This window comes from Bactrocera dorsalis, chromosome 3 (genome assembly GCF_023373825.1).
Source record: "Bactrocera dorsalis isolate Fly_Bdor chromosome 3, ASM2337382v1, whole genome shotgun sequence".
Taxonomy (NCBI): Eukaryota; Metazoa; Arthropoda; class Insecta; order Diptera; family Tephritidae; genus Bactrocera; species Bactrocera dorsalis.
Genome location: NC_064305.1, coordinates 91,484,381 through 91,505,883, shown reverse-complemented (window position 1 = coordinate 91,505,883; position 21,503 = coordinate 91,484,381). Strand labels below are relative to the sequence as shown.

General features: G+C 40.6%; 4 protein-coding genes across 13 annotated transcripts in view; 2 read left to right on the top strand and 2 right to left on the bottom strand.

Moving 5' to 3' along the window:
- Positions 1-61: 61 nt before the first annotated feature.
- LOC105230539 (microtubule-associated protein RP/EB family member 2) lies at positions 62-1,284 on the top strand. 2 transcript variants are annotated; one of them, XM_011211345.4, is made up of 4 exons: positions 62-348; positions 407-846; positions 922-983; positions 1,052-1,284. In XM_011211345.4, the coding sequence occupies exons 1-4, from the start codon at positions 204-206 to the stop codon at positions 1,164-1,166; spliced, it is 762 nt and encodes a 253-aa protein (XP_011209647.2). In that variant the 5' UTR covers positions 62-203; the 3' UTR covers positions 1,167-1,284. The 2 variants fall into 2 exon arrangements, with proteins under 2 accessions (XP_011209647.2, XP_011209648.2); XM_011211346.4 differs by having other exon boundaries at positions 65-348; positions 1,069-1,284.
- Positions 1,276-2,506, bottom strand: LOC105230540 (coiled-coil domain-containing protein 130 homolog). Its single transcript, XM_011211347.3, has 2 exons — positions 1,834-2,506; positions 1,276-1,771 (listed from the first exon to the last, which is right to left on the bottom strand). The coding sequence occupies exons 1-2, from the start codon at positions 2,404-2,406 to the stop codon at positions 1,286-1,288; spliced, it is 1,059 nt and encodes a 352-aa protein (XP_011209649.2). The 5' UTR covers positions 2,407-2,506; the 3' UTR covers positions 1,276-1,285.
- A 376-nt stretch (positions 2,507-2,882) lies between these two features.
- On the top strand, positions 2,883-6,905 carry LOC105230538 (methionine--tRNA ligase, cytoplasmic). The gene is made up of 9 exons (XM_011211344.4): positions 2,883-3,080; positions 3,220-3,341; positions 3,409-4,040; positions 4,107-4,310; positions 4,365-4,469; positions 4,534-5,167; positions 5,228-5,745; positions 5,804-6,245; positions 6,311-6,905. The coding sequence occupies exons 1-9, from the start codon at positions 2,978-2,980 to the stop codon at positions 6,458-6,460; spliced, it is 2,910 nt and encodes a 969-aa protein (XP_011209646.2). The 5' UTR covers positions 2,883-2,977; the 3' UTR covers positions 6,461-6,905.
- A 754-nt stretch (positions 6,906-7,659) lies between these two features.
- LOC105230536 (mucin-5AC) overlaps positions 7,660-21,503 on the bottom strand; it is a 35,901-nt gene continuing 22,057 nt past the window's right edge. For 2 of the 9 annotated variants that reach the window (XM_011211334.4, XM_049450912.1), the window contains exons 4-10: positions 10,084-12,714; positions 9,864-10,027; positions 9,670-9,792; positions 8,921-9,604; positions 8,604-8,806; positions 8,406-8,547; positions 7,660-8,027 (exon numbers count right to left, since the gene is read on the bottom strand). In XM_011211334.4, the coding sequence (XP_011209636.2) occupies positions 7,806-8,027; positions 8,406-8,547; positions 8,604-8,806; positions 8,921-9,604; positions 9,670-9,792; positions 9,864-10,027; positions 10,084-12,714 (4,169 nt within the window). In that variant the 3' untranslated portion in view covers positions 7,660-7,805. The remainder of the gene's footprint in view (positions 8,028-8,405; positions 8,548-8,603; positions 8,807-8,920; positions 9,605-9,669; positions 9,793-9,863; positions 10,028-10,083; positions 12,715-21,503) is intronic. The other 7 variants (XM_049450917.1, XM_049450918.1, XM_011211336.4 and 4 more) reach the window with 7 other exon arrangements.

Here is a 21,503-nt window from a genome sequence, read left to right as displayed (position 1 = left end):
AGGGTGGGTTGCTTATTGGGTGTCACAGTTTCTTCACCAGCTACTTTATTGTGTTTGTTTTTATAGCTGTTTGGGCGCCAATGCTGTGTAAAATACTGGTTGATCCGTTATTAAAAGCAAACATTGGAAATCGGTTTAGTTATTAACTTTAACAGAAAGTATATAACAAAAAGTGAGAATTTTATTAATTATAAATTATAAAAATGAGTACCCAAGCCATGTCGGATGCAAAGATTCCAGTTGCTCTAACGCACGCTTCTTCAGAGAAATTGTCGCGCCACGAAATGTTGCGTTGGATTAATACAACCGTCCAAGGTGAATATACCAAAATTGAGGATCTCTGCTCAGGTACTGGTGATATTTCTATATCTGTCCAAGCATAATTACGAATTGAAAATCTCAATAGGTGTTGCTTATTGCCAAATTATGGAAATGCTCTTCCCAAATTCGGTCGGTATGAAAAAGATAAAAGTCAATGCAAAACTGGAACATGAATTTTTGCACAATTTAAAACTCTTTCAAATGGCGTTCACACGTATAAACTACGAAAAGTCCGTGCCCATTGAACGTTTGATAAAAGGACGATTTCAGGATAACTTTGAATTTCTGCAATGGTTCAAGAAGTTTTATGATGTGCATGCAGCCGGTAAAGAAAATGTGAAGCTTCCAACCACACAGAAGCAGCAAATTAATCTCAAAACAAAAACGACGAAAAAAGTACTAAACCGAGTAGGGTCGGATATGACGCCACCAACAGCGAATTCAACGCAGCTTAACGCGGACGAAAGTGGTTCACCAAGGAGCTTGAAATATTTACAAGAGACCCGGGATAAACTGGCTGAGCAGGTTTGTGCATATTGATTGACACCTTTTCTTGCTCGAATCTTGTAATTGCTTCTTTTTCTCTATTATTTCTCGTAGACTGCGGCAATATTAAATGAAAGAAATTTTTATTATAAAAAGCTACTCGATGTGGAAAATGTGTAAGTTAAAAACAAAGTGCATATTTTCAATAAATTTTTCAAAACTTATCCAATATTTTTTTTAACAGTTTGAAGGAATTTACAGATCACGACGAGTTGCGGGAGCGTGCATTGGCTATATTATATGCTAACGATGGTGGGAATGGAAATAATGAATCTGGCTGTGAAACAGCAGAGTTGTAAGTTGTAATCATATAAGTGTGTTTATTTTGTAAAATAATTATTTTTTAAATATTGTTTTTTTTATGTTATTGGTTGTATTCAAATGTTATTTCGGTAATAAAACTTTGTATGTAATTTATTTAATTGCTATTATCATTTTCACCACTACTATTATAATTACAGACTAGAGCCAAGCTGTTCGGCAAATTTATTACTTTGGCTTCCTCTTTTTTTAATTTTTCATTTTGTTCTATGTCCTCCAATGGCTCCAATGGCGTACAATCTTCTTTTTGTGTGTGATTTTCTTCTCCTGTGGTAACTGTTTTTTCTGCACTTTCGACTTTCTTTTTAATACCCAAATCTCCAAATTGTAGATGCGTATTTAGTATTTTCTGCCTTTTTAGTCCACCGAATGTTGTTTTGGTAGCACCTGGGAGGGCAGGTTTCATTAAAATATCCAGTCTTTTTTCTGCTTCTCTTTCTTGGGCTGATTTGCTTTGTAGCATCATCAACTCAGCCATTTGCTTATCTTGTGCAGTTTCTGGTAAAAGCGCTATATCAAGACTATTTCTCGCAAGTAATTGATCATCAAGTTCTTTTTGTGCCTTTAGTTCCTTCTTTTTAGACTATAATTGATTTATAATTAATACTTTTAAACTAATTTTATAAATATGACTAAAACACTCACCCTAAACTCTGCCCTTAAACGGCAGTTCGCTTCGTAACTGTCATCCCAAACACTCCGATTACGTTCAACTAAACGTTCCAGCACCGGTTTTGCATCCTCACCAGCTTTGACATCTTTGGCTTGGTGTTCCAACTTGTACATCGCATCATCGAATAGTCGTTTCTGTACTTCCTTAGTCTCGGGTACAACCTGCTCATTTTGTAACGGATCCCAGCGATTCTCTTGTCGGCGTGCCCCGGATAGAATAATATAATCCAAATTTCCAGGATCGGTTTGTATTTCAAAATGATTGTCGCATAGGTGACACTTCATTCGAAATTTATAAATAGGAGTTGAATAGTACATGCCCACTTTTGTCTTTTCCGCATTATAACGAACGCCCATTCCTATATGATTCTTACATCCATCGCACCAGATATTGTAGGGCATTTCAAAACGTATAATGATTATGCCCAGATGAATTTTCCGAGCCCGCTCGCGTAGTGCATGCGTACCACGAAATTTATTAAGTCCGCCCTTCTTCGGATCATAATCAGGGGGATAGTACTTATTTTGCCCTTTGCGCTCACCCATTTCACTTTGTTTACTTAAATAAGTTTAAGAATATTTTACAAAATTATTTTACCAAATAACTATATTTTGTTTATCAATACCGTATGGAAATGAATATAAAATGTCAAAATAAAGAGAATTCACAATGATACTGATCAGCTGTTAGCCACAGTGGGGCAAATATCGCCAACCTGATGTAGAGAAAATAATTTATACAGTAATTCAGTCTTAAGTTATTTAGTAGTAAATCTGATGTTTCAATTATTTAAGGTTGTGTTGATATAACTGAAATGAATGAACCTCGAAATCCAAAAAAATATAAACAAAAAATTCATCAGAAAAACATGTCTTTATCAATCACGCGGAAAGCGTATAAATGTTTTAACATCGGAAGGAGCTTTTATTCCACTAGATTTGCTACCAAATACCTCGAGTATATTTGGCATACTAAGCATTGCAACACTGCAATATTTACTTCTTAAAAGTCGTGGCAACTGATTGAATCCAATTCAATTGGTATCTGTCATCGAATAACTATCGCGTGTTTGTGCGATTTTAGATATTAGAAATTGGTGTGGATAAAATACCAAATATGAAAATTTATACCAACGAAGGAAATCCGTTTGGATTAAAATTACAATTGTTGGCGAAGTTCGCCAATAAACCAGTGGAAGTCATTAAAGTCACGTTAAATGGTAAGTGTGAGTGGTTGACGGTCAAAACTTTTACTTAAATGGCACGTAAGAGTGATTCGTCACATATTAGTAAATTTCCATGAATTCGAATAACGCGATAGCAATGCAATCTGATGCAATAAGCAACTGTTATTTCCAGACCCTGCCAGCAAAGATTTTTTAGTCTTGCCTATATTGGAGCTAGAAAGTGGTTTGAAATTGTTTTCGACGGATGCGGTTGCCAGATATCTATTTCCGGATGAAGGTGCCCTTCGTGATGAGGTTGGTATAAATTAGAAAGTAAAGCAAATTTAATTCGTTAATAAAAATGTACTATTTTATATTACAGTGGCTAGAATGGTCAACGATAAAATTGGCACCCGCCCTGTCCCAACATTTGTCCGTCGGCCACCGTGCTAATCCTGACGCATTACCTGTTCTAAATTTACTAGTCAGAAAATTAGATGATCGTTTGGCAGACTTAGCCTTTCTAACGGGAGATAAAGTAAGTGCAGCAGATATCGCTGTATGGTCCTTGTTGGCACCCGACGGCACATTGAAAGGTGCTCAGAATATAGAGCATCTTAAAGCCTGGTATCGAAAAATAACTGCTCTACCTGAAGTTCAAGCGGTGCTAGCGGAAACTCCTTTAGCTGGCTTAACTTTCACATCTTTGCAAAATTCCAACCGTTATGGTGGTTTAAGCCATGTTCCCGTCCGCGTGCATACAGCATCTGAGTCGGAGAATTTACTAGCCGATACAACTGGAAATTTGGCAGACACTGTCACGGAAGACGAGTTGGCGAATGCTCAAAAGAGTTTTGTGCACGTGTCTTTGCCACAACGCGTTGAACCTCGAACCGTTTTGCCGAAGGCAGGAGAACGTAACGTTTTAATAACATCTGCCTTACCTTACGTGAATAATGTACCACATTTGGGAAACATCATAGGCTGTGTGTTGTCTGCAGATATTTTTGCTCGGTTTGTGGCACAGCATTTCTGTTTAAGCAAATGAATATAACATGTTTTTTTGGTTATTCTTTCTAGATATTCCCGCGCAGCTGGTTACAATACTCTATATATCTGTGGTACAGACGAGTATGGCACGGCAACGGAAAACAAGGCATTAGCTGAGAACCTCACTCCAAAACAAATATGTGACAAATACTTTGATCTGCATAATTCAATTTATCGCTGGTTTGGCATTGGTTTTGACTTCTTTGGTCGCACGTCGTCGCAGCAGCAAACTGAGTAAGACTACTAATATTTGAAAAAAAGCATGTTGATAAAATATGAACCTTTCAGAATTGTGCAAGAGGCATTTCATGATGTTTACAACAACGGCTATATATTCACCGAGAGCGTTGATCAGCTGCTTTGTGTGAAATGTGATAGATTTCTGGCCGATCGGTATGTATTTAAATTGCTGGCGAAACTCTTGAAAAATATTTGAAATTTTTTATGATGTGTTTAGATTCGTGGAGGGCACATGTCCTCATCCTGGCTGTGGATATGAAGACGCACGTGGAGATCAATGCGATAAGTGTGGCAAACTAGTTAATGCCACCGAACTAATTCGGCCACGTTGCAAAATTTGTAACAGCGCTCCTGTAATACGGTCCTCTGACCAACTCTTCCTCGACTTGCCCAAAATTGAACCCCAATTACGTGTGTGGTTGGAGGGCTCCGAAATGGGCTGGACCAATAATGCCCGCGTAATTACTCGTTCTTGGCTACGAGAAGGTCTCAAACCTCGATGTATTACACGTGATCTGAAATGGGGTATACCCGTGCCACTTGCTGGTTTCGAAAAGAAAGTATTTTATGTGTGGTTCGATGCTCCATACGGTTATATTTCAATGACGAAGCATTACACCAGTGAATACAAACAGTGGTGGATACCATCAAAGGATGTAAAAGTAGAGCTTTTCCAGTTCATGGCCAAGGACAACGTTCCCTTCCACTCTGTTGTGTTCCCATCTTCACTATTGGCGACCAACAAGGGTCACACTATGGTAACTAATATTATGGCGACAGAGTATTTGAACTACGAAGATGGCAAATTCAGTAAAAGCCGTGGTATTGGTGTTTTTGGCAACGACGCCCAGGTAAGAGTCAAAAGTTTTTTATTTACCTTCTGATGTTTATAAATTTTGTTTTTTAATTAGCAAACTGGTATTTCTGCTGATATATGGCGTTTCTATCTTGCCTCTGCACGGCCAGAAGGTCAAGACTCTAGCTTCAGTTGGAATGACTTGGCTGCACGTAATAACTCCGATTTGTTAAACAATTTGGGTAATTTCGTGAACCGTGCCTTAGTCTTCTGCGAAAAGAACTTTAACTGCGTCGTGCCGACCATGACACTAACAAAGGATGAGCTCATACTGTTGGCACTCATCAACCGCGAAGTACGAGGTTATATCCACTCACTTGAAAAGGCTAAATTGCGAGACGGCATACGGCATTTGCTTTCGATCTCTCGTCACGGCAATGGTTATATGCAATCTCAGCAACCATGGGTGCTACTGAAGGGCACCGATGAGCAAAAAGCACGCGCAGCCACCATTATTGGTATTTGCGCCAACATCGCTGCACTCCTGGCCAATCTTATGTTACCATACATGCCAACAATTGCGCGTACACTTTTCTCTCAGTTAAACGCAAAACCCACGCCTCTAAATCCAGAGTAAGTTCTCAATATTTAAATTTAAAATTTATTTAAAACTTGAATTAAACATTTGTAGAAAACCATTTATCAACATTCTTCTGCCCACTGGTCACAACATTGGAAAACCAGCACCCTTATTCACCAAATTGGAGCAGAGCTTTATTGAAGAGCTAAAAAAGAAGTTTGGTGGTGTACAGGATCAAAGCAACGGCAGCCAACCATCATCGACAACAACCAATACAAATTCGGCGACTGCCAAGCCATCGGCACTTCCTAACGGCACACAGTCAGTGGCTCAGTTGGAGGAAGCCGTGCGTTTGCAAGGCGAAAAAGTCCGTCAACTAAAGGCGTCGACGAAAGACAAAGCTGTTTGGCAACCCGAAGTAAATGTCTTATTGGATCTCAAAAAGCAACTGACTGCCGCTCAAGCAGCTCCACCAACTGCACCTGCAGTTGTGGCGACGCCTGTGGCCAGCGACGAAAAAGTCAAAGAGCTGGAACAACGTATTACACAACAGGTGGGAAAAACGCTATGCTTTAAAGTGGTTTATTTAAATTATAACACTCTTTTTGGTACATACAGGGCGAAAAGGTGCGCCAATTGAAAGCAAGCGGTGATGCCAGCGTATGGAAACCGGAAGTGGAAATACTGCTGCAACTGAAAAAGGATCTAGCCACACTCACCGGCGCACCCCAACCTGCTGCTCAGGGTAAAAACAAAAAGAAGAAATAGATGATGCCAAGTGTAACGAGATAATCCTGCATCACCATGCAATCAAGCATTTTCTGTTTTTACATACGCATAGGAACGTGTAACATACATCCTGGACAAGTGTTACACTCAGTTGCTTATCTCAACGTGTTACTTGTAAGCATTATTTGACTGTAACCTCATTTCAATTACGCTTTTATCTGAAGGCTTGTTCAACTCAAATGGTTGCTTTCTCTTGATATTCTTAATTTTATAACTAATTAATTTATTTTAGTGTGTTGGTTACATAAAGTATTTGATTTAATTAAATATTGGCCCGTAGCATATTTTACACACCCCCCTTTAACCATTAACGAGAATAATATTTATAATTTACATGGCTTGATTGCTCACAGAGAGTATTTTATTACTTCTTTGTCCATAAAAATGAATTCAATAAATTTGGTAAGACATTGCATTAAATGAATTTATTGACTTTTATTTATACCCCTTATGCTGTTTACAAAACGACTTAGATGATTTAAAATTAATTCCACTTTAAAACAACTAAACTCGTTTTTGACATTGCGAATTGCAACTAACTTCAGTTGATGCTGCCTACCTGGCAAAAAATTGCAACACATCCTCTGCATTGTACCCCGCGTTATACCGACTAATTAGATTAACTAAATTATCTCACCTATCCTCAAGCCAGGTAAGTGAGTAGCAAAGGAGCGCCCAACAATTCACTACAGTCATTACGGACCACTGTTAACCAGCAATAAAAGTTAACTCTCTACGGCCTTGTCGATGATCGGCAGGTGGTCAGTATCTACTTATGTATGTTGAAATGAATGTTGTCGCATAATTTTGGTCTCTATTCAATTTATTACATTTGTTTAAAATATATACGTATGTACACTGAGTTTTTACATTTACTTATATTTATAACAACTGTGTTGGTATTTTATAAACAAATTCGAAAGTTATTAAAAAATATTGCATTCTTCAAGACACTGCGTTGCGGTACTTAAACATAGACACAAGTGTTCTTGAGCCGAAGTTAGTCGAAGTTAGTATGTCAGCGATAAATAGACTTAGCTTAACTAAAAGGGGCTTAATTAACAGTTACTTTGACTTAATAGGTATGATTTTAAATACAATAAATTAATAGTATCGTTTTATTTCATTAATTCTTATTTACAGCTACATATTCTCTTAACGACTAGCTCTTAAGGCATATTACAAGAATTGAAGTGACCCTCGATTTTGAAAGTCCGAAGTTCAATTAATGCGTCTACGTCGACCTTCGACTGCATTACTGCAAGCAGGCATATTCATACGTACTAACATTATACATACATACTAGTAGTAGTAGATAACGGAATTATTTCATGTAGTAACTACTTGGGGCCCGTCCGGATGTGTAGGTGCTCATTGGTATGCCTTGTGGTCCCGGTATGTGATTGTTGCCACTGTGTGAGTGTGAGTGCGTGTGTGAGTGAGAGGATGACTGATTTTGCGAACCGTACAAATGATCCACACTCGTGTTACCGATGCCATTGCCTGATGGCTCGTAATCTACGTCATAGTAGATGCCCGACTGATTCTGTGGAAAGTATCGAAGCATAAGGGAGTTTTGTGGTCAGAAGTGATTTACTGGTAATTGAGGTTTTGTATGAATATAATCGGATTCAAGGAATGAAACGTAACGGTATTCGCTACTTGATGGGTTCGATGGATATAACATATTATAACGGCGGAAGGAATACACTTAAAGCCTATTCGTTGATAGAAATGGGAATGCCGACACAGATTACGAAGACGACACTTTTTCAACTTTACAACTAATAGAATCGAAATCGACTACATCCTCTTACCTCCTTCCTGATGTAGACAAATTTATGTCTCTATTAGTTGAGACTTTACAAATTGTTCGAAGAACTACCATTTTTTTAAACTGTTTTCATTTCTTCTAAAAACTTACCGCTATGCTTCCATTACTTCTACTCTTTGGTCGCGGTACTTGAAAATTACGGCCGAGCAAATCAGCTCGGTCCTCCTCCTCACTTGAGCTGGAATTCTCCAAGGTTCGCATGCCATTCGATCGTGCACTCAGCCCCAGTCTTCTGGAAAAAAGGCAAAATTTATAACAGGAAGACAGATTGGTTTGATGTGGAACAACTTTTTATTCGTATTTGAGGAATTGTCTGAAGGGTATACACACTCATACCGTGGCAGAGGAACTGGCGGTGCCATACTGCCTGCCTGATGCATCTGCATGGTGCCCTGCATCGACATGCCTGCCATAGTGCCCATACCCATAGTTTGTAGATTCGGATAAGCGAACATAGCCGACGATGGGCGTGTGGGTCCGACTGGTTCAGCCTGTAATAATATTGCGGGTTTAGATAAATAAGATTCAAATAATCATACAACACATGCTATTACAGAGCTACTGTAGCCGCAGCTAGCCTCTGTATTTCTCTTCGATATACTCACAATCGGACTTACCCCGTAATGGTTTGTCTGTGCCATTACATCAGCGATCTGTGCCCAACGCATACGATCCTCCAATGTCACTTGATAGCCCGGTTGTCCCGGCAGACCAGCGGATTTCATTGGCGCCGTATTCATGTAACCAAAGACTGGCGAACCAATAGCGTTCTTCTGTTCACGTTGCCAACGACGGGACCACATTATTAGACAAACCAAAGTCAACACAATAATAACAACGGCTGCCAAGGAAGCTCCAATGGCCACACCCAAAACTTCCCCATCAATCTCACATTGCCCGCCATAATGACTGGAATCGCAAGCACAAACTTGATTTCCTTCTTCATTGTAACTGCAAGTTCCACGATTGTTACAGTATGAGTCCGGACAAGATTGACAGTCGCGACCAGCGCGCTGTGGTTGATCGGCCCATGGATCACGGAGCCCTATTTCGCAAGAACAACGGAAACTTCCCCATGAATTGGAACATGACGCACTCGCATGACAATCATTTAACTCGCGAGACTGACATTCATCCAGGTCGTGTAAGGCAGTTATGGAGCCCTCCGGCGAAGACACGTATAGAACAGAGTTACCAATATTATTATTGCGTCGGTGGAGTACGCCCAACAAGTGTTTTTGAACATCCGCGCGCAGATTTGGCCGCAAAGTTTCCACACTTTCGTCAAGCTAATGAACATTTTAAATTACTGTTAGATCTGGAACCGTGACAATGCATATTGATTTGTACTTACTTTGATGGTCATGTTCACAAAGACGCCGCTGCCACCCAGATTTGGATCACCACGGTAAATATTGTTAACTCGTGCATCCATGAATTCATCCGAATAGGGCGTCATCGACATTGCCGAATCGATCTGAAAGCAGAAGATCAAATATTATGATTTGCATGTTGTGGGGGTTCATTTGGGTTTGTCTTGTATATTACTGCTCTAATCGACTCGTAGCTCAATTGTCCATAGGGTTCGCTATGTTTGTCCAAAAGTTTATTGTCCCACACAATACGATGCTCGTAAATACGATCCACACGCATGCCCAGATAAAAAGATATGACCTTTCTGCAGGGTTCTCGATGCTTGCGACGCGAATATCCTATATAAGAAATAATTATAGAGCGAATCCTAAGCACATTTTATTTTATTACTCACCAGGTCTGCAATGACAGCTAGATACACCATTCTCGGTCTTGCAACGTTCATGTTGAGCTTGATCGCAGGTCGAATCATCGCCCACAATACAGGTGTCGATGCGCACAGGTGGTTGTGTTGGTCGCGAACGATAGTGAGGTCTCGTTGGTCCGGAATTAGTAGTAGACGATTGTGGTTTTACGTTATTGGGCTTGGTGGGCTCCAAATCTACAACCTCTGTCTCTGGTATACCATATCCTGATCCTAGACTGGCTAAGTTGTTTTGAGTAACTGCATTACCTACACTGGATCCGCCATTTCCACTGCTATCAATACCATTACCACTGCCAACACCACTTCCTACAGTGACACCGCTTCCAGGTAGTTGTGGTACTGCCGTCGCCGGCGTAGTGGGTACTCCTGCGGGTGGATCTGTTGGATCACCAAAGAGATTGATGTAAGTGCGCTTACCATCGATTGAAACAAAACCATCTTCACCTGCGGCTGATAGTATTATATCGCCTTGTTGTCCCCCACTGTTGCCGTAAGTGCCATATGGTTTAATATTAATCGTCTGTTGCGAACCGCCTGCGGACCCAGGACCCTGTATGGCCGATAGAGTTACGTCAAATATTTCCCCATAGCCAGGAGGCAAGTGTTGTCGTGTGGGTTGAATATTGTAAGATGGTTGTTGCTGCACATCAACGGGACGTGATTGAATTGGTCTGGGTGGCCGCGGTCGTCCACCTGGTTTAAATTCTGGATCGTCAAGAACTAAACCTGGTCGTGGTTGAAAGTCAGATGGAGGTTGAGGCACTGGCATGGGGAGGGTGTTAGCAGGGGTTGTCACAGGCGGGGCGACAGAGGTGAAGGTAGTGGTAGTAGAAGATGTGGTAGTTGATAGTTTGGCAGTAGTAGTGGTGGAAAGCGGTTTGGGTGTGGTATTAGTTGAAGCAGGTGGAATGGTCGCCAACAGTTCAGTACTGCTTGATGGGCTCAGCACAACCGGGCTCTTGGTTGTATTTGGTAAGGCTGTTGTGATAATGGAGTTTTGAGTAATTATTTCAGTAGACGAACTTGTATCATCCAGTTGGGAGCTGATCTCCAGTGTTGGTGTCTTACTAGGCGTCATGAAAATAACCTCTTCTGTAGATGGGTCAATAGTGGAACCTTCACTAATCTCCATTGGCATTGGTGCATATGTTGAAGACATTTGCATCTCAGTGTGTGCAGCGGAGCTGGTTTCGATTATTGCTACATAATCTTCTTGAGTGTGCTTCTTCTTATCGGCGCCCTTATGTTTACTGGGTTTCTTCTTACTGTTTTGCTCGTCTTTCTTTGCAGGCGGCGGAGATACTTGCATTGGCGCTGTATCTTCTTCTTCCAATTCGTCTTTGTCAACCGCCAAAGGAGCTTGATCAGCCGTTTCATTGGAGTCCTGATCAGAAACCTCAATATATTGGGAATTTGTGTCCTCATTAGAGAACTCTGAATCATAGGTGGCGTCAGTCGGTTTCGGCACATCACCGTTTGCATCGTTATAGTCTGGAGGGACGGAAATTTCCATTTCTCCTGAGTGCTGTGGTGATGTCATCTCAGGCGTGTCTTTGACAGGGCCAGCGGACTCCTCAGCGACAGGAGGCGATAACTGTGAATTCGGCATTGGCTTATATTGCGGTATCGGACGTCTACCTCCAATAGCAGTAGTAATTGGAGGTCGTGGTTTCTGACGATGCCATGGTGGACGTTGACTAATAAATCCCGGCCTCAACGGGACGATTTGCTCTGGAATCGGTACACCTGTAATAAATGGCCGCTCCGGACGATCGAATGGCCCTGTATATGGCGGCGGACGAATAGATGAGCCTAATGGCTTCTTTTGCGTATCATAATCTATCGGTAATGTCTGCACATCAGATATACGTGGTGGCCCACGATTATTAATACGACTAGCAGATGGCCGCCGAAGTCCTTGTGTATTTGCATGAACGTTAACATTGCCATTCAGGAGCTTCACAATACCAGTTATTATATCCTGTATATCTGGATTAGAGTTTTGACGTGGATTATGCGGCAAGGCCGTGGCAGTGGCCGCTGTCGAGGTAGCAGTACTGCGGCTCGGGTTGATCGGGGACCCCGACGTAAGCGGTCGCAGGCCCCCTTTCGCTAAAAAAGACTCCGATACTGAAGTGGTGGCTGGCAAAGGCGTAGACGCAATGCCACTAAAAGAAGGCTTCAGTGTTTTGCCAACGCGAGCCCTTTGTGTCCGCTCCGGCGCCTCTGAGCTGCCATCATTGAGTGTACTTGTCGGTTTAATGTTGTATTGGAAGTAATGGCCCGCGCCAGCTTCTTTCTCTGTATCGCTGGGAAAATGCACATCATTCGGTCCAGATTTCGGATAGTTTTCGTTCAATATTGGTTGTGCTGAACGTACCATGCGTATGTGCTGCCGTGTTTCGTTATCATCACGTTCAATGTCGCCGTTCATCGTTAGTAAGTCCGCAGCGATATTATTTGTATCAGCAATCGTACTCTCCAGCACTAACTTGGGGGAGGTGTGCAAAAGCAGCGGGGCCCCAGACAACACATGACTGCTGGATTTTGGAGATATTTGTGAAATGGATGGACCTGCGTACACGCCTTGCCGGCATTCTAAAAGAAATTAAAAAACGTATTTATTCACTAAGTGGAAAGAGCAAAAACTAAGTCAAGCTTTAAACAGAGTTCGAATCCTAACATGTATTATGAATGCAGCCTCAGTTGTCATTCTGCAGAGCAATTCGATAAAAGTTAGAACTGCAGCCGCCAAGTGAAAGTCGAAAAAGTGAATATGTTCTGCACACGACACATAACACGATCGTTTCACACTTTCTTCATAGCGAAATCTTTTCACCTGCCACAAAAGCCCCACATTTTCGTACGTGTACAATATCAGTATCAAGTGAATTTTTATTGCTATTGCCATTCCCCCATTCCCCCCATTCTCTTAATGCGCTCGTTCTTAGACTTCGTTTTGCGCTGCACGTCCACACACATACTCATGGCTGCATGGCTCCGCGCGTGTGTACGATTTTTATTAGCACTTCAATTTACCTTGCCCCTCGCCTTCTCAGCGGCGTCGATTCTTTAATTCAATAGTGTGCAGTGCGACTATCACATTACGGCGGAGTGGCAGCCCAGATGGCGTAGAGATAATCTGGCGTGCACTCGAGCTGAGCGTCGAACGAGCTGACAAGAGCCATTTGTGGCATTGTGGCTGAGTGGCAGAGTGGCATTGCCTGCAGACATCGAGACATCGAAAGACGATGTTAATCTGATTTACAACGCACGGTGATATGGCCGCCAGAATCACTGACTTGCCGCGTTGATGCCGATCTCTGTCTTCAAGAGCAAAGCCGCCAGCTCACAAAGCAAAGCACGTACTTGAACATTTCTCTGACTTGAAGCATGTGTTCCAAGTACCAACACAATGGCACATAGCTAAACTTAGACATATACACACACATGTGTGCTAATGCATTCCTTTGTACGAAAATGAAGTGATATGGCAATGTTTGTTTACTGTATTTGTTTACACGTTTGAATTTCACTTTTCAAACCAACAAAAAAAAAAATCGCTCACTTGGTTAGATTTGAATGTGATTTGCAACGCCTTTTAAAGTTTCAGTTTACAAGTAATTTGTATGTTTGCCTCCATTTATAAGTGACATTCATCACATGGTCTCCATGACAATGGCGAAATATGTGGCACATGGCACAGTTTGGTACTGTGGCGAAGGAAGTTGCTCCAAGTGTCTTTGAGTAATATAATACCGTTATGGCAGTGATTAAATGTTTAACCTTAAATTTGAGATCCGTTATTGAATTGAAACGCCAAGTTCAAGCTCCAAGGCGACTCTCCGTGCTCTAAAGATTTCAATGACATTTATGTGGCAAGTTCGTTGCTGCAGTCTTTTGTTCGCTCAAAGTGGTATATAAGAATAATGTTTTTTTTATTTCTTTTGTTTTTTTACTTGCATCTTTATTAACACTATGTTAGGTTAGGTTAGATGACTGATCGAAAAGATCGCACGTGGACTGCTATGTGTAATCCCTTGTGATGCCATAGAATGGAAGAACGCCCGTGTTCGAACTATAAATTTGCAATGCAAACCTGTACAGGCGTTTAATTTCCTCTCCCGCCTCGGCGCACCCAAACGCGGGACGGTCAAGAAGGAAGTCTTGAGTTGTTTCCACCTCATCTTCTTCCAAACAGTTTCGGCAGATAGCGTCCGGTAGGATTTCCAGTCTTACTGCGTGGACGCTAAAAGGGAAATGGACCGTAACAGGCCCACTAACAGAGAGAGGCTTACTGACGCCAAAGAGATCACCTGATCTTTTGTCATCAATCTTGATTAAGCTTTCGCGAGCCCAGCTATTTAATAGTATACCATAAAAACATAAGGGAGCGCCGAACCGGTCCCATTCTACAGATAGCGGCTCTAGGGTGCCTTTCCTTGCTAGCTCATCAGCTTTACAGTTTCCTGCGATTCCGCTGTGGCCTACAACTATATCAGTCTTTTCACAAATGCATTCTATGATATTGATATCGAGGTTAGGCACTCTTCGACCAGCCCTGAACGCATTATAAATGAGTTCTAGCATCGCCGCTTTGCTATTTGAGTCGATGGTCACATCTCTGAAGCTGCACTCCGCAGGAGTAAATCTACTGCTAACCTAATGGCTGTAACTTCGGCCTGGAAGGCGCTGCACTTATTAGGAGGTCTGAAACTGGAGTTAACAAAAAACTCTCGACATTAGTCCACAAACCTTCCCCCCAAGCTTTGACCCATCCATGAAGAAGCTCACTGCCCCTCTTCTCCAACGCCTTCACAACTCCCTCGTTGATATATGGATAGAGAAAGAGCTGCCAAAGTTTGGTTTAGCGACTCCATGATCCAAGTGATCCGGCAGAAAGCCAATGCAAGTGAGGATTTTCGATTGTTCAAACCCGTATTCCTTAAGAATCTAGACTCACTAAGTCTAATGGCCGCTTTCGCAGCCATACACCTCCCGGCGTGTCCATGGGCAATATGTGCAGGTTGGCCTTAACTGCCATGGTTGGGGGAACCTTAGTGCACCATATATGCTGAAAAGCTCCGCCCATTGAACACACTCAAGTTTCTTTGTAACTGTGGTCTTTTCTAGAGCCCTTCACCACATAAAGACAACGTAGAACATATGTATAGGTTTCACTATGGTATCGTAGATCCAGAGGACCACTTTCGGTTAGAGATTCCACTTTTTGCCAATGACTCCTCTACAGCAGTATAAGGTATTCGATGCCTTTTTCGTTCTCACTTCGGTATTCGGCTTCCGTGAAAGTTTCCTATCCAGGATGAGCCCTAGATGTTTCACTGTATCCGCTGGTTGCAGACGAATGTCTCTCATTTGCGGCAGCGGTGGCGCCGGGATCTTATATGTTAATTAAAAAAAAATGTTAATGGCGAAACGGTTTACGACTGCCCAATTTGTTACGACACCGAGGTATCCCTGCGTCGATTCTGTTTTATTAACACTAACACTTTCGAAAAGTGTACAAGCTTTCGGCTTACAGATTTTTTCTTCAAATTGAAGAGATTTTGGGTAATTCAATAATCGAAAGAGCGTAGAAAAGGAAATATTTGTCTATTGCTATGTCTATTGCAGTTCTGGACAGAAATTAAGCAAGCTGACAGTTTGATATGCCTTTTGATACTCAATTCACTGATACTCGTATCTGGTTGCCTACGGCGTACGTTTATAAATCTCACGGAGTTCTAGGTATGTGATTCTCTCTCACAATTAAGTATATATATTATTGAACCTTTTACTTTTTATATTTTTAAACAAATACCCCACATTAAAGAGACCCTGATAAGTAACAAGTAATTTCTTCTAAGCTTCCTTGTCTTCAGGACAATTTTTCAAACATTTTCAACACTTTTTTTTAATATTGTTTTTCGATAATTTCAACCAATATTCGCTTGAAATGCTCAAACATGAGCTTTTGCCAACCACATTTCCGACAACCGTGGCGCCGTCGGCGTCGACAGAAGTGAGGCAGTTGGAGCGTAGGCAAAAGTAAAAGCATGCCGCAGCCGCAGCCGCAGCCGCAAGAAGTTATCGAATGACGCGTAGTGAAGCGTTTAAAAAATGCAATCATTTTAAATTAATTTTTTATAAGGAAAATGAAAATCATTAAAAAGCAATTAAAAGAGAGGAAAAGTGAACTGAATCAACAATGCAGCGATACACACACACATGCACATACTCTGCGTGTGGCATATCTACAATAATTGTGCATCAACAACAACAATTGACTTAACAATTTCATTTTCATTTGGAATTGGAAAAAGGGGCTTGCGGCATACATAACACAAACAACACAAACAAAAATAAACACAGCATTGCAATAACAATAAACTATGTTAATCGTGTTTTTAAAAGGTGAACACTTTCACAAAGCACCGACCACGTCGCTAAACATTCGGGGAAAATGATCAATTGACAAATCTGCGCCGCCTGCCTTGGCGATAAGCGAGCCGCTCATACGCACATACAAACGCACATGCATCGTATGTATGTATATCTATAGAAATTGAACGCTGAACTATTTTCGCTTGTCTCTGTCAATCTATGTACCGTTATGCGTGCTGGTGGGTGTGTGTCAGCGAGTGGTCTAATTGTTGTCGAGAGCCAGTTTGGAGCCACTTAATTGAAGGTAAAAGTGTTCGCGTGCTGCATACAAGTAAAATGTAACAAAAAAGACTAAAAATCTCGCAACAACTTTTACTTTCCTTAAGGCTTCGGACCAGATCAACAATGCGCTGTCTACAGCTAATCTCTGCCATACAACAATGCCCACAAGCTTTGCTGAGCCGACGCTGCCGCCGCTGCCACTGCTGTTAAGCAACAGCGCAGCTCATGTGAGACCATTATACTAATGTGTTTGGAAAATATTTGACTTTGCAATTTATAAGCTTAATTATGCTTCAAAGCTTTGACATGCAAAAATCATTGTGTTCGCCATAACTTCGGATTGCGTTGGCCAATTGTTTCTGCCAAAAGCTAAGGCTTGAGGGTTCGTCGACATGCAGCTGTCGAGACATTAGTTCCACCGTTTGGCTTAATTAATACTCAAATTATACGCTTGGCATGTATGTGTGTGTACAACAACAAATGTGACTGCACACAAAAACATAGATTACCACCAGCGCACTTACATTATGAACGCATAACGGTGAAATAAGCCAATAACAAACAACCAGCAACCAGCATGTGTGCAATATTTTCGACCTACAGCAACAATCACGTAGACTCACATGTATGTGAGAGTGTATGTGTGTTCCGAAAAACACTTTCTATTTCTATGGCTCACAAGTTGTACAACGTAACTCATTCGCTCGCTGACTGCAACTTCCTGTAACGGAAAACGATAAGCCCAACAAGCGCACAATCCTAAAACACCAGAAAACAACCGAACACCGATTTACTTAGCGTTAGCAAACAGCGAAGGTGGTTTGGTTGCCAGAGCAGTTAAATTGGGCAAAGCCGAAATGTGTCGGAGGCTCGCAACTCGTCGTAAAAGTCAAGACACCGTGAAATCAAATCAACTATTCGTGATGGCGACACAAAATAATTTCGACAAAAGGGAAGCCGAAAGCAACTTACAACACCCATGTGTTGGCTGGAAAATGGCACAGCACACAGGTAATGCGAACGGCAATTAGTCACAGCCAGCTCACGCTGTCGGCGCCAAAAACGCAACACGCATACACAAACGCACACACATATGACTAATCAAATTGCTGCTTTTGACGACAGCAATTACGAAACACTTATATGGCTGCACTTATGCGCAGTAAGCGTCCGAAGTCAAGTATTGTATAAGCAAATTGAGCGCATGCGCACCCAGCAGGAAAGTTCAATGGTATTCAATCCTGGACATTAAGACTGTCTCTCGATATTCTAACTAATTCGGAGCGTGCACGCACCGACTGGATGCGGTAGAAGGCGTTACTAGCTATCGAACAAGCGGCTGATCAGTTATCTCAGGACAAACATTTTCGCTCAACGTGTTTCTGTGAGTGGTGCAAGCCGAACATGCAGTGTTCGTTAGAGCTGAGGTACGATAAATCTGCAACAATGACTTATGATATGATCAAGCAGGCTTACCCTGATATTGCTTTAGCAAGAAGTGGTGTGCTTCGGTGGCATCAAGTCTTTTTTGTGGGCCGAAAAGAGGTCGCTAGTGAAGATTCTGCAGAGAGACATGCGACTTCAACAAAAGGTATCGTCCACCATAAATTTGTTCTTCCTAGACAAACCATCAACGTCAAGTTTTACGTGAAAGTCCTCAAAAGAATCAAACGAAGAGTTAATCGGGACATCGCATCCGATTTTAAGTTGCACCACGACAACGCCCCGGCTCACACCGCCTTTCTTGTGAACAGCTACCTAACCAAGGCTGGTATCCCAACGCTTCCGCAGCAGCTCACAGCCTAGATGTGGCCCCCGGACTTTTTGATTTCCTTGCCTGAAAAGGCCGATGAAAGGCAATTTGAGATGACAGAGGGGATCCAAGCAGCATGCACCTCGGCTCTTAAGGCTATTCCGGAGAATGCCTTCCGTGACGCCGTCAATGCTTGGAAATCGCGGTGGCGGCGCTGAATTGACGCAAAAGGAGACTATTTCGGAAGGTTTTAAAGAATTGTATCGATTGGTTCAATAATTTTTTTTAAATCGACTTACTCTTATTACTTTCCGGACAAACCCTGTATATGTTTTTGATCGAAACACAAGAAGCCTTTAGATTTTCTCTTTAGGGTACTACAGGGCAGAGTGTAGCACTTACTCATGTAAATAGGCAAGTACTTAAGCTTATGCGTACAATAACGAGTCGCTTATACCAAATTTACAGTGTTTTTATTGTTTTTGTTCTACAGCAACAAAGCCACTTGGCACCAGCTATTAGTTGATTATGACGAAATTAATTCAAAATGCGTGTTGATAGACGCAAGCAGACTTTTGATTTTTAATAATTCCACAAGCATTCCCATGACACATGAACACCTATGCACATACATACATACATGCACACATATGTATTATGTGTAATTGAGTAACATTTGTATAAGTGCAGGTACTTTTAAGTGCATACGCATTTGGACAAGTGTAACGGAACTATTTTCGTTTTCGCCTGTCATTGCCTTCCTTTACTTGGCTTCGCTTTCAAATCGATCGCGGTGCCAAGTAAATGTTATGTAACTTTATTTTTCACCTAAATATGTGTCACTTACGTAACTTAAATCAAGTGTGTGTATAACAAATAATGCAATTTTGGCTTTCATGAAAAAGTAGCCAATATTTGTTACATGATATGACATGTGCATTAGGGTGATTCAAAAAAAAATTTTTTTGTTTTTTTTAATTGGTACTCGGAAAAATGGGTTCCTAGACACCTCTAAGAAAGCCTCTCCAAATATGAGTTTTTAATTGTAACGGGAAGGTCCTCCGCCTAACGGTTTTCTATTTTTTCTTATTATCAGATAGAAAAATTTATATATCTCGCGTCCAACTACTTGAAAAAATATATTGTTAATTAGGTTTTGAAGGAAATTGAATGCTCTAAAATATGGTTTTCTTATGATTTTTTCGTAAACCTAACCGTTTAAAAGATATTAACGGTTGAAATTTGACTATTTTTGGAAAAAATTCTTTATTTCTTATTAATTTTATAACTCAATGAAAAATGATTATGAATGATGAAACACATGGTTTCGTACGAAATTTACTGCTCTATAAAAATGGTCTACCATGATTTTTCGATTAAGTTAAGCGTTTACGAGATATTCATCGTCAAACATCAATGCATATTAGGGTGGATCAAAAAAAAAAAATTTTTTTCGGTTTCGGTTTTTCGGTTGGTACTCTTAAAAATAGGTTCCTAGACACCTCTAAGAAAGCCTCTCCAAAAACCTATTCATAACAATTTTTTTTCATTGAGTTATAAAATTAATAAGAAATAAAAAATTGTACCAAAAATAATCAAACTTTAACTGTTAATATCTTTTAAACGGTTGGGTTTACGAAAAAATCATGAGAGACCATATTTTAGAGCATTCAATTTCCTACAAAACCTAATTAACAATATATTTTTTCAAGTAGTTGGAAGCGAGATATAAATTTTTCTATCTGATAATAAGAAAAAATAGAAAACCGTTAGGCGGAGGACCTTCCCGGTACAATTAAAAACTCATATTTGGAGAGGCTTTCTCAGAGGTCTCTAGGAACCCATTTTTCCGAGTACCAATCAAAAAAAACAAAAAATTTTTTTTTGAATCACCCTAATGTATATGTATGTATATATGTACAAATATGAAAAGTATTTAAAGTGATAAAAACAAACACGTCGAATTGATTTAAGTAAATTTTAATTTTTAGAAAGAAAATTGTAGTTTTGGATACCACTAAGAAAAATCTAATAAATCAAATTAAAAGAAACTGGAGCAATAAACAAGTAAGGAAGAACAAAGTTCGGGTGTAACCAAACATTTTATACTCTCGCAACTTGCAAAAATCTAAGTCTGAGAGCGGAGAGTCGCAAACTATCGCCAAAATATGCCAACCACTTTATTGGTAGCAAATATACATAAGTCAAAGAGAAAATGTTTCATGGCATTAAAAATAAATCCTAAAAGAAATTGACCTTCATATGAATATAGCATGGAAAGTGTATTTCATGAAAACATGAAATTAAACTTGGAGATTTTGAAAAAGTTTTATTATATTTTTTAGAAGACTAGCAAGAGGATTTGGCTTGAAATAAACCGATGACATTAAATCGATCATTAAATAAAGTAAAATATGAATTTTTATAAAACATTTAACTTCCACCCCAGAAGAAACAGGAATTAAAAGCAAACATTAAGGGTCTGTAAATATGTGTCTCATATGTATATAGTTCTTCATTGCAAAACCATTCACTTTTCCCTTTTCCTGTTTACACATTTTTTATTAGGCACACATCGCCAAGTTTGTTGCTTAAGTCTTTCGTTTCATGCACTCGAAACTCAAAAACGCGACTCAAACCTGTAAAACAAAGCCATGTAATGAGGCTTTCATTTATTGTTCGAGCATTTTGCGCCACAGGCAAATAATTTCGGCCAATAACAACTACTCAAGCAAAACAACAACAAATGTTTACCACTACACTTGCTTTAAAGTCTTGTCTGGCAACACACTCGCATACCAATGCACTTCTGGGAAAGCCAAGTGGGCTCGGTCAACCACAACGGCTGCATCTTCCACACCATACCCAACTAAATATTCGTGTATGCATGTGTGTATGTGGAAATATGTAAATGATATTTCTAATTCTAAAAGTTACAAGCAAAAATGTTGCAGAAGCATTCTCTGTG

Bases quoted from the DNA above. Each gene is read 5' to 3' on its own strand.
- LOC105230539 (XM_011211345.4), top strand. From the start codon at position 204: ATGAGTACCCAAGCCATGTCGGATGCAAAGATTCCAGTTGCTCTAACG. The intron at 349-406 runs GTACTGGTGATA...AAATCTCAATAG, and splicing joins AATTGAGGATCTCTGCTCAG to GTGTTGCTTATTGCCAAATT. The intron at 984-1,051 runs GTAAGTTAAAAA...TTTTTTTAACAG, and splicing joins CTACTCGATGTGGAAAATGT to TTTGAAGGAATTTACAGATC.
- LOC105230540 (XM_011211347.3), bottom strand. From the start codon at position 2,406: ATGGGTGAGCGCAAAGGGCAAAATAAGTACTATCCCCCTGATTATGAT. The intron at 1,772-1,833 runs GTGAGTGTTTTA...AATCAATTATAG, and splicing joins GTTTAAGGGCAGAGTTTAGG to TCTAAAAAGAAGGAACTAAA.
- LOC105230538 (XM_011211344.4), top strand. From the start codon at position 2,978: ATGAAAATTTATACCAACGAAGGAAATCCGTTTGGATTAAAATTACAA. The intron at 3,081-3,219 runs GTAAGTGTGAGT...TGTTATTTCCAG, and splicing joins CATTAAAGTCACGTTAAATG to ACCCTGCCAGCAAAGATTTT. The intron at 5,746-5,803 runs GTAAGTTCTCAA...AAACATTTGTAG, and splicing joins CCCACGCCTCTAAATCCAGA to AAAACCATTTATCAACATTC.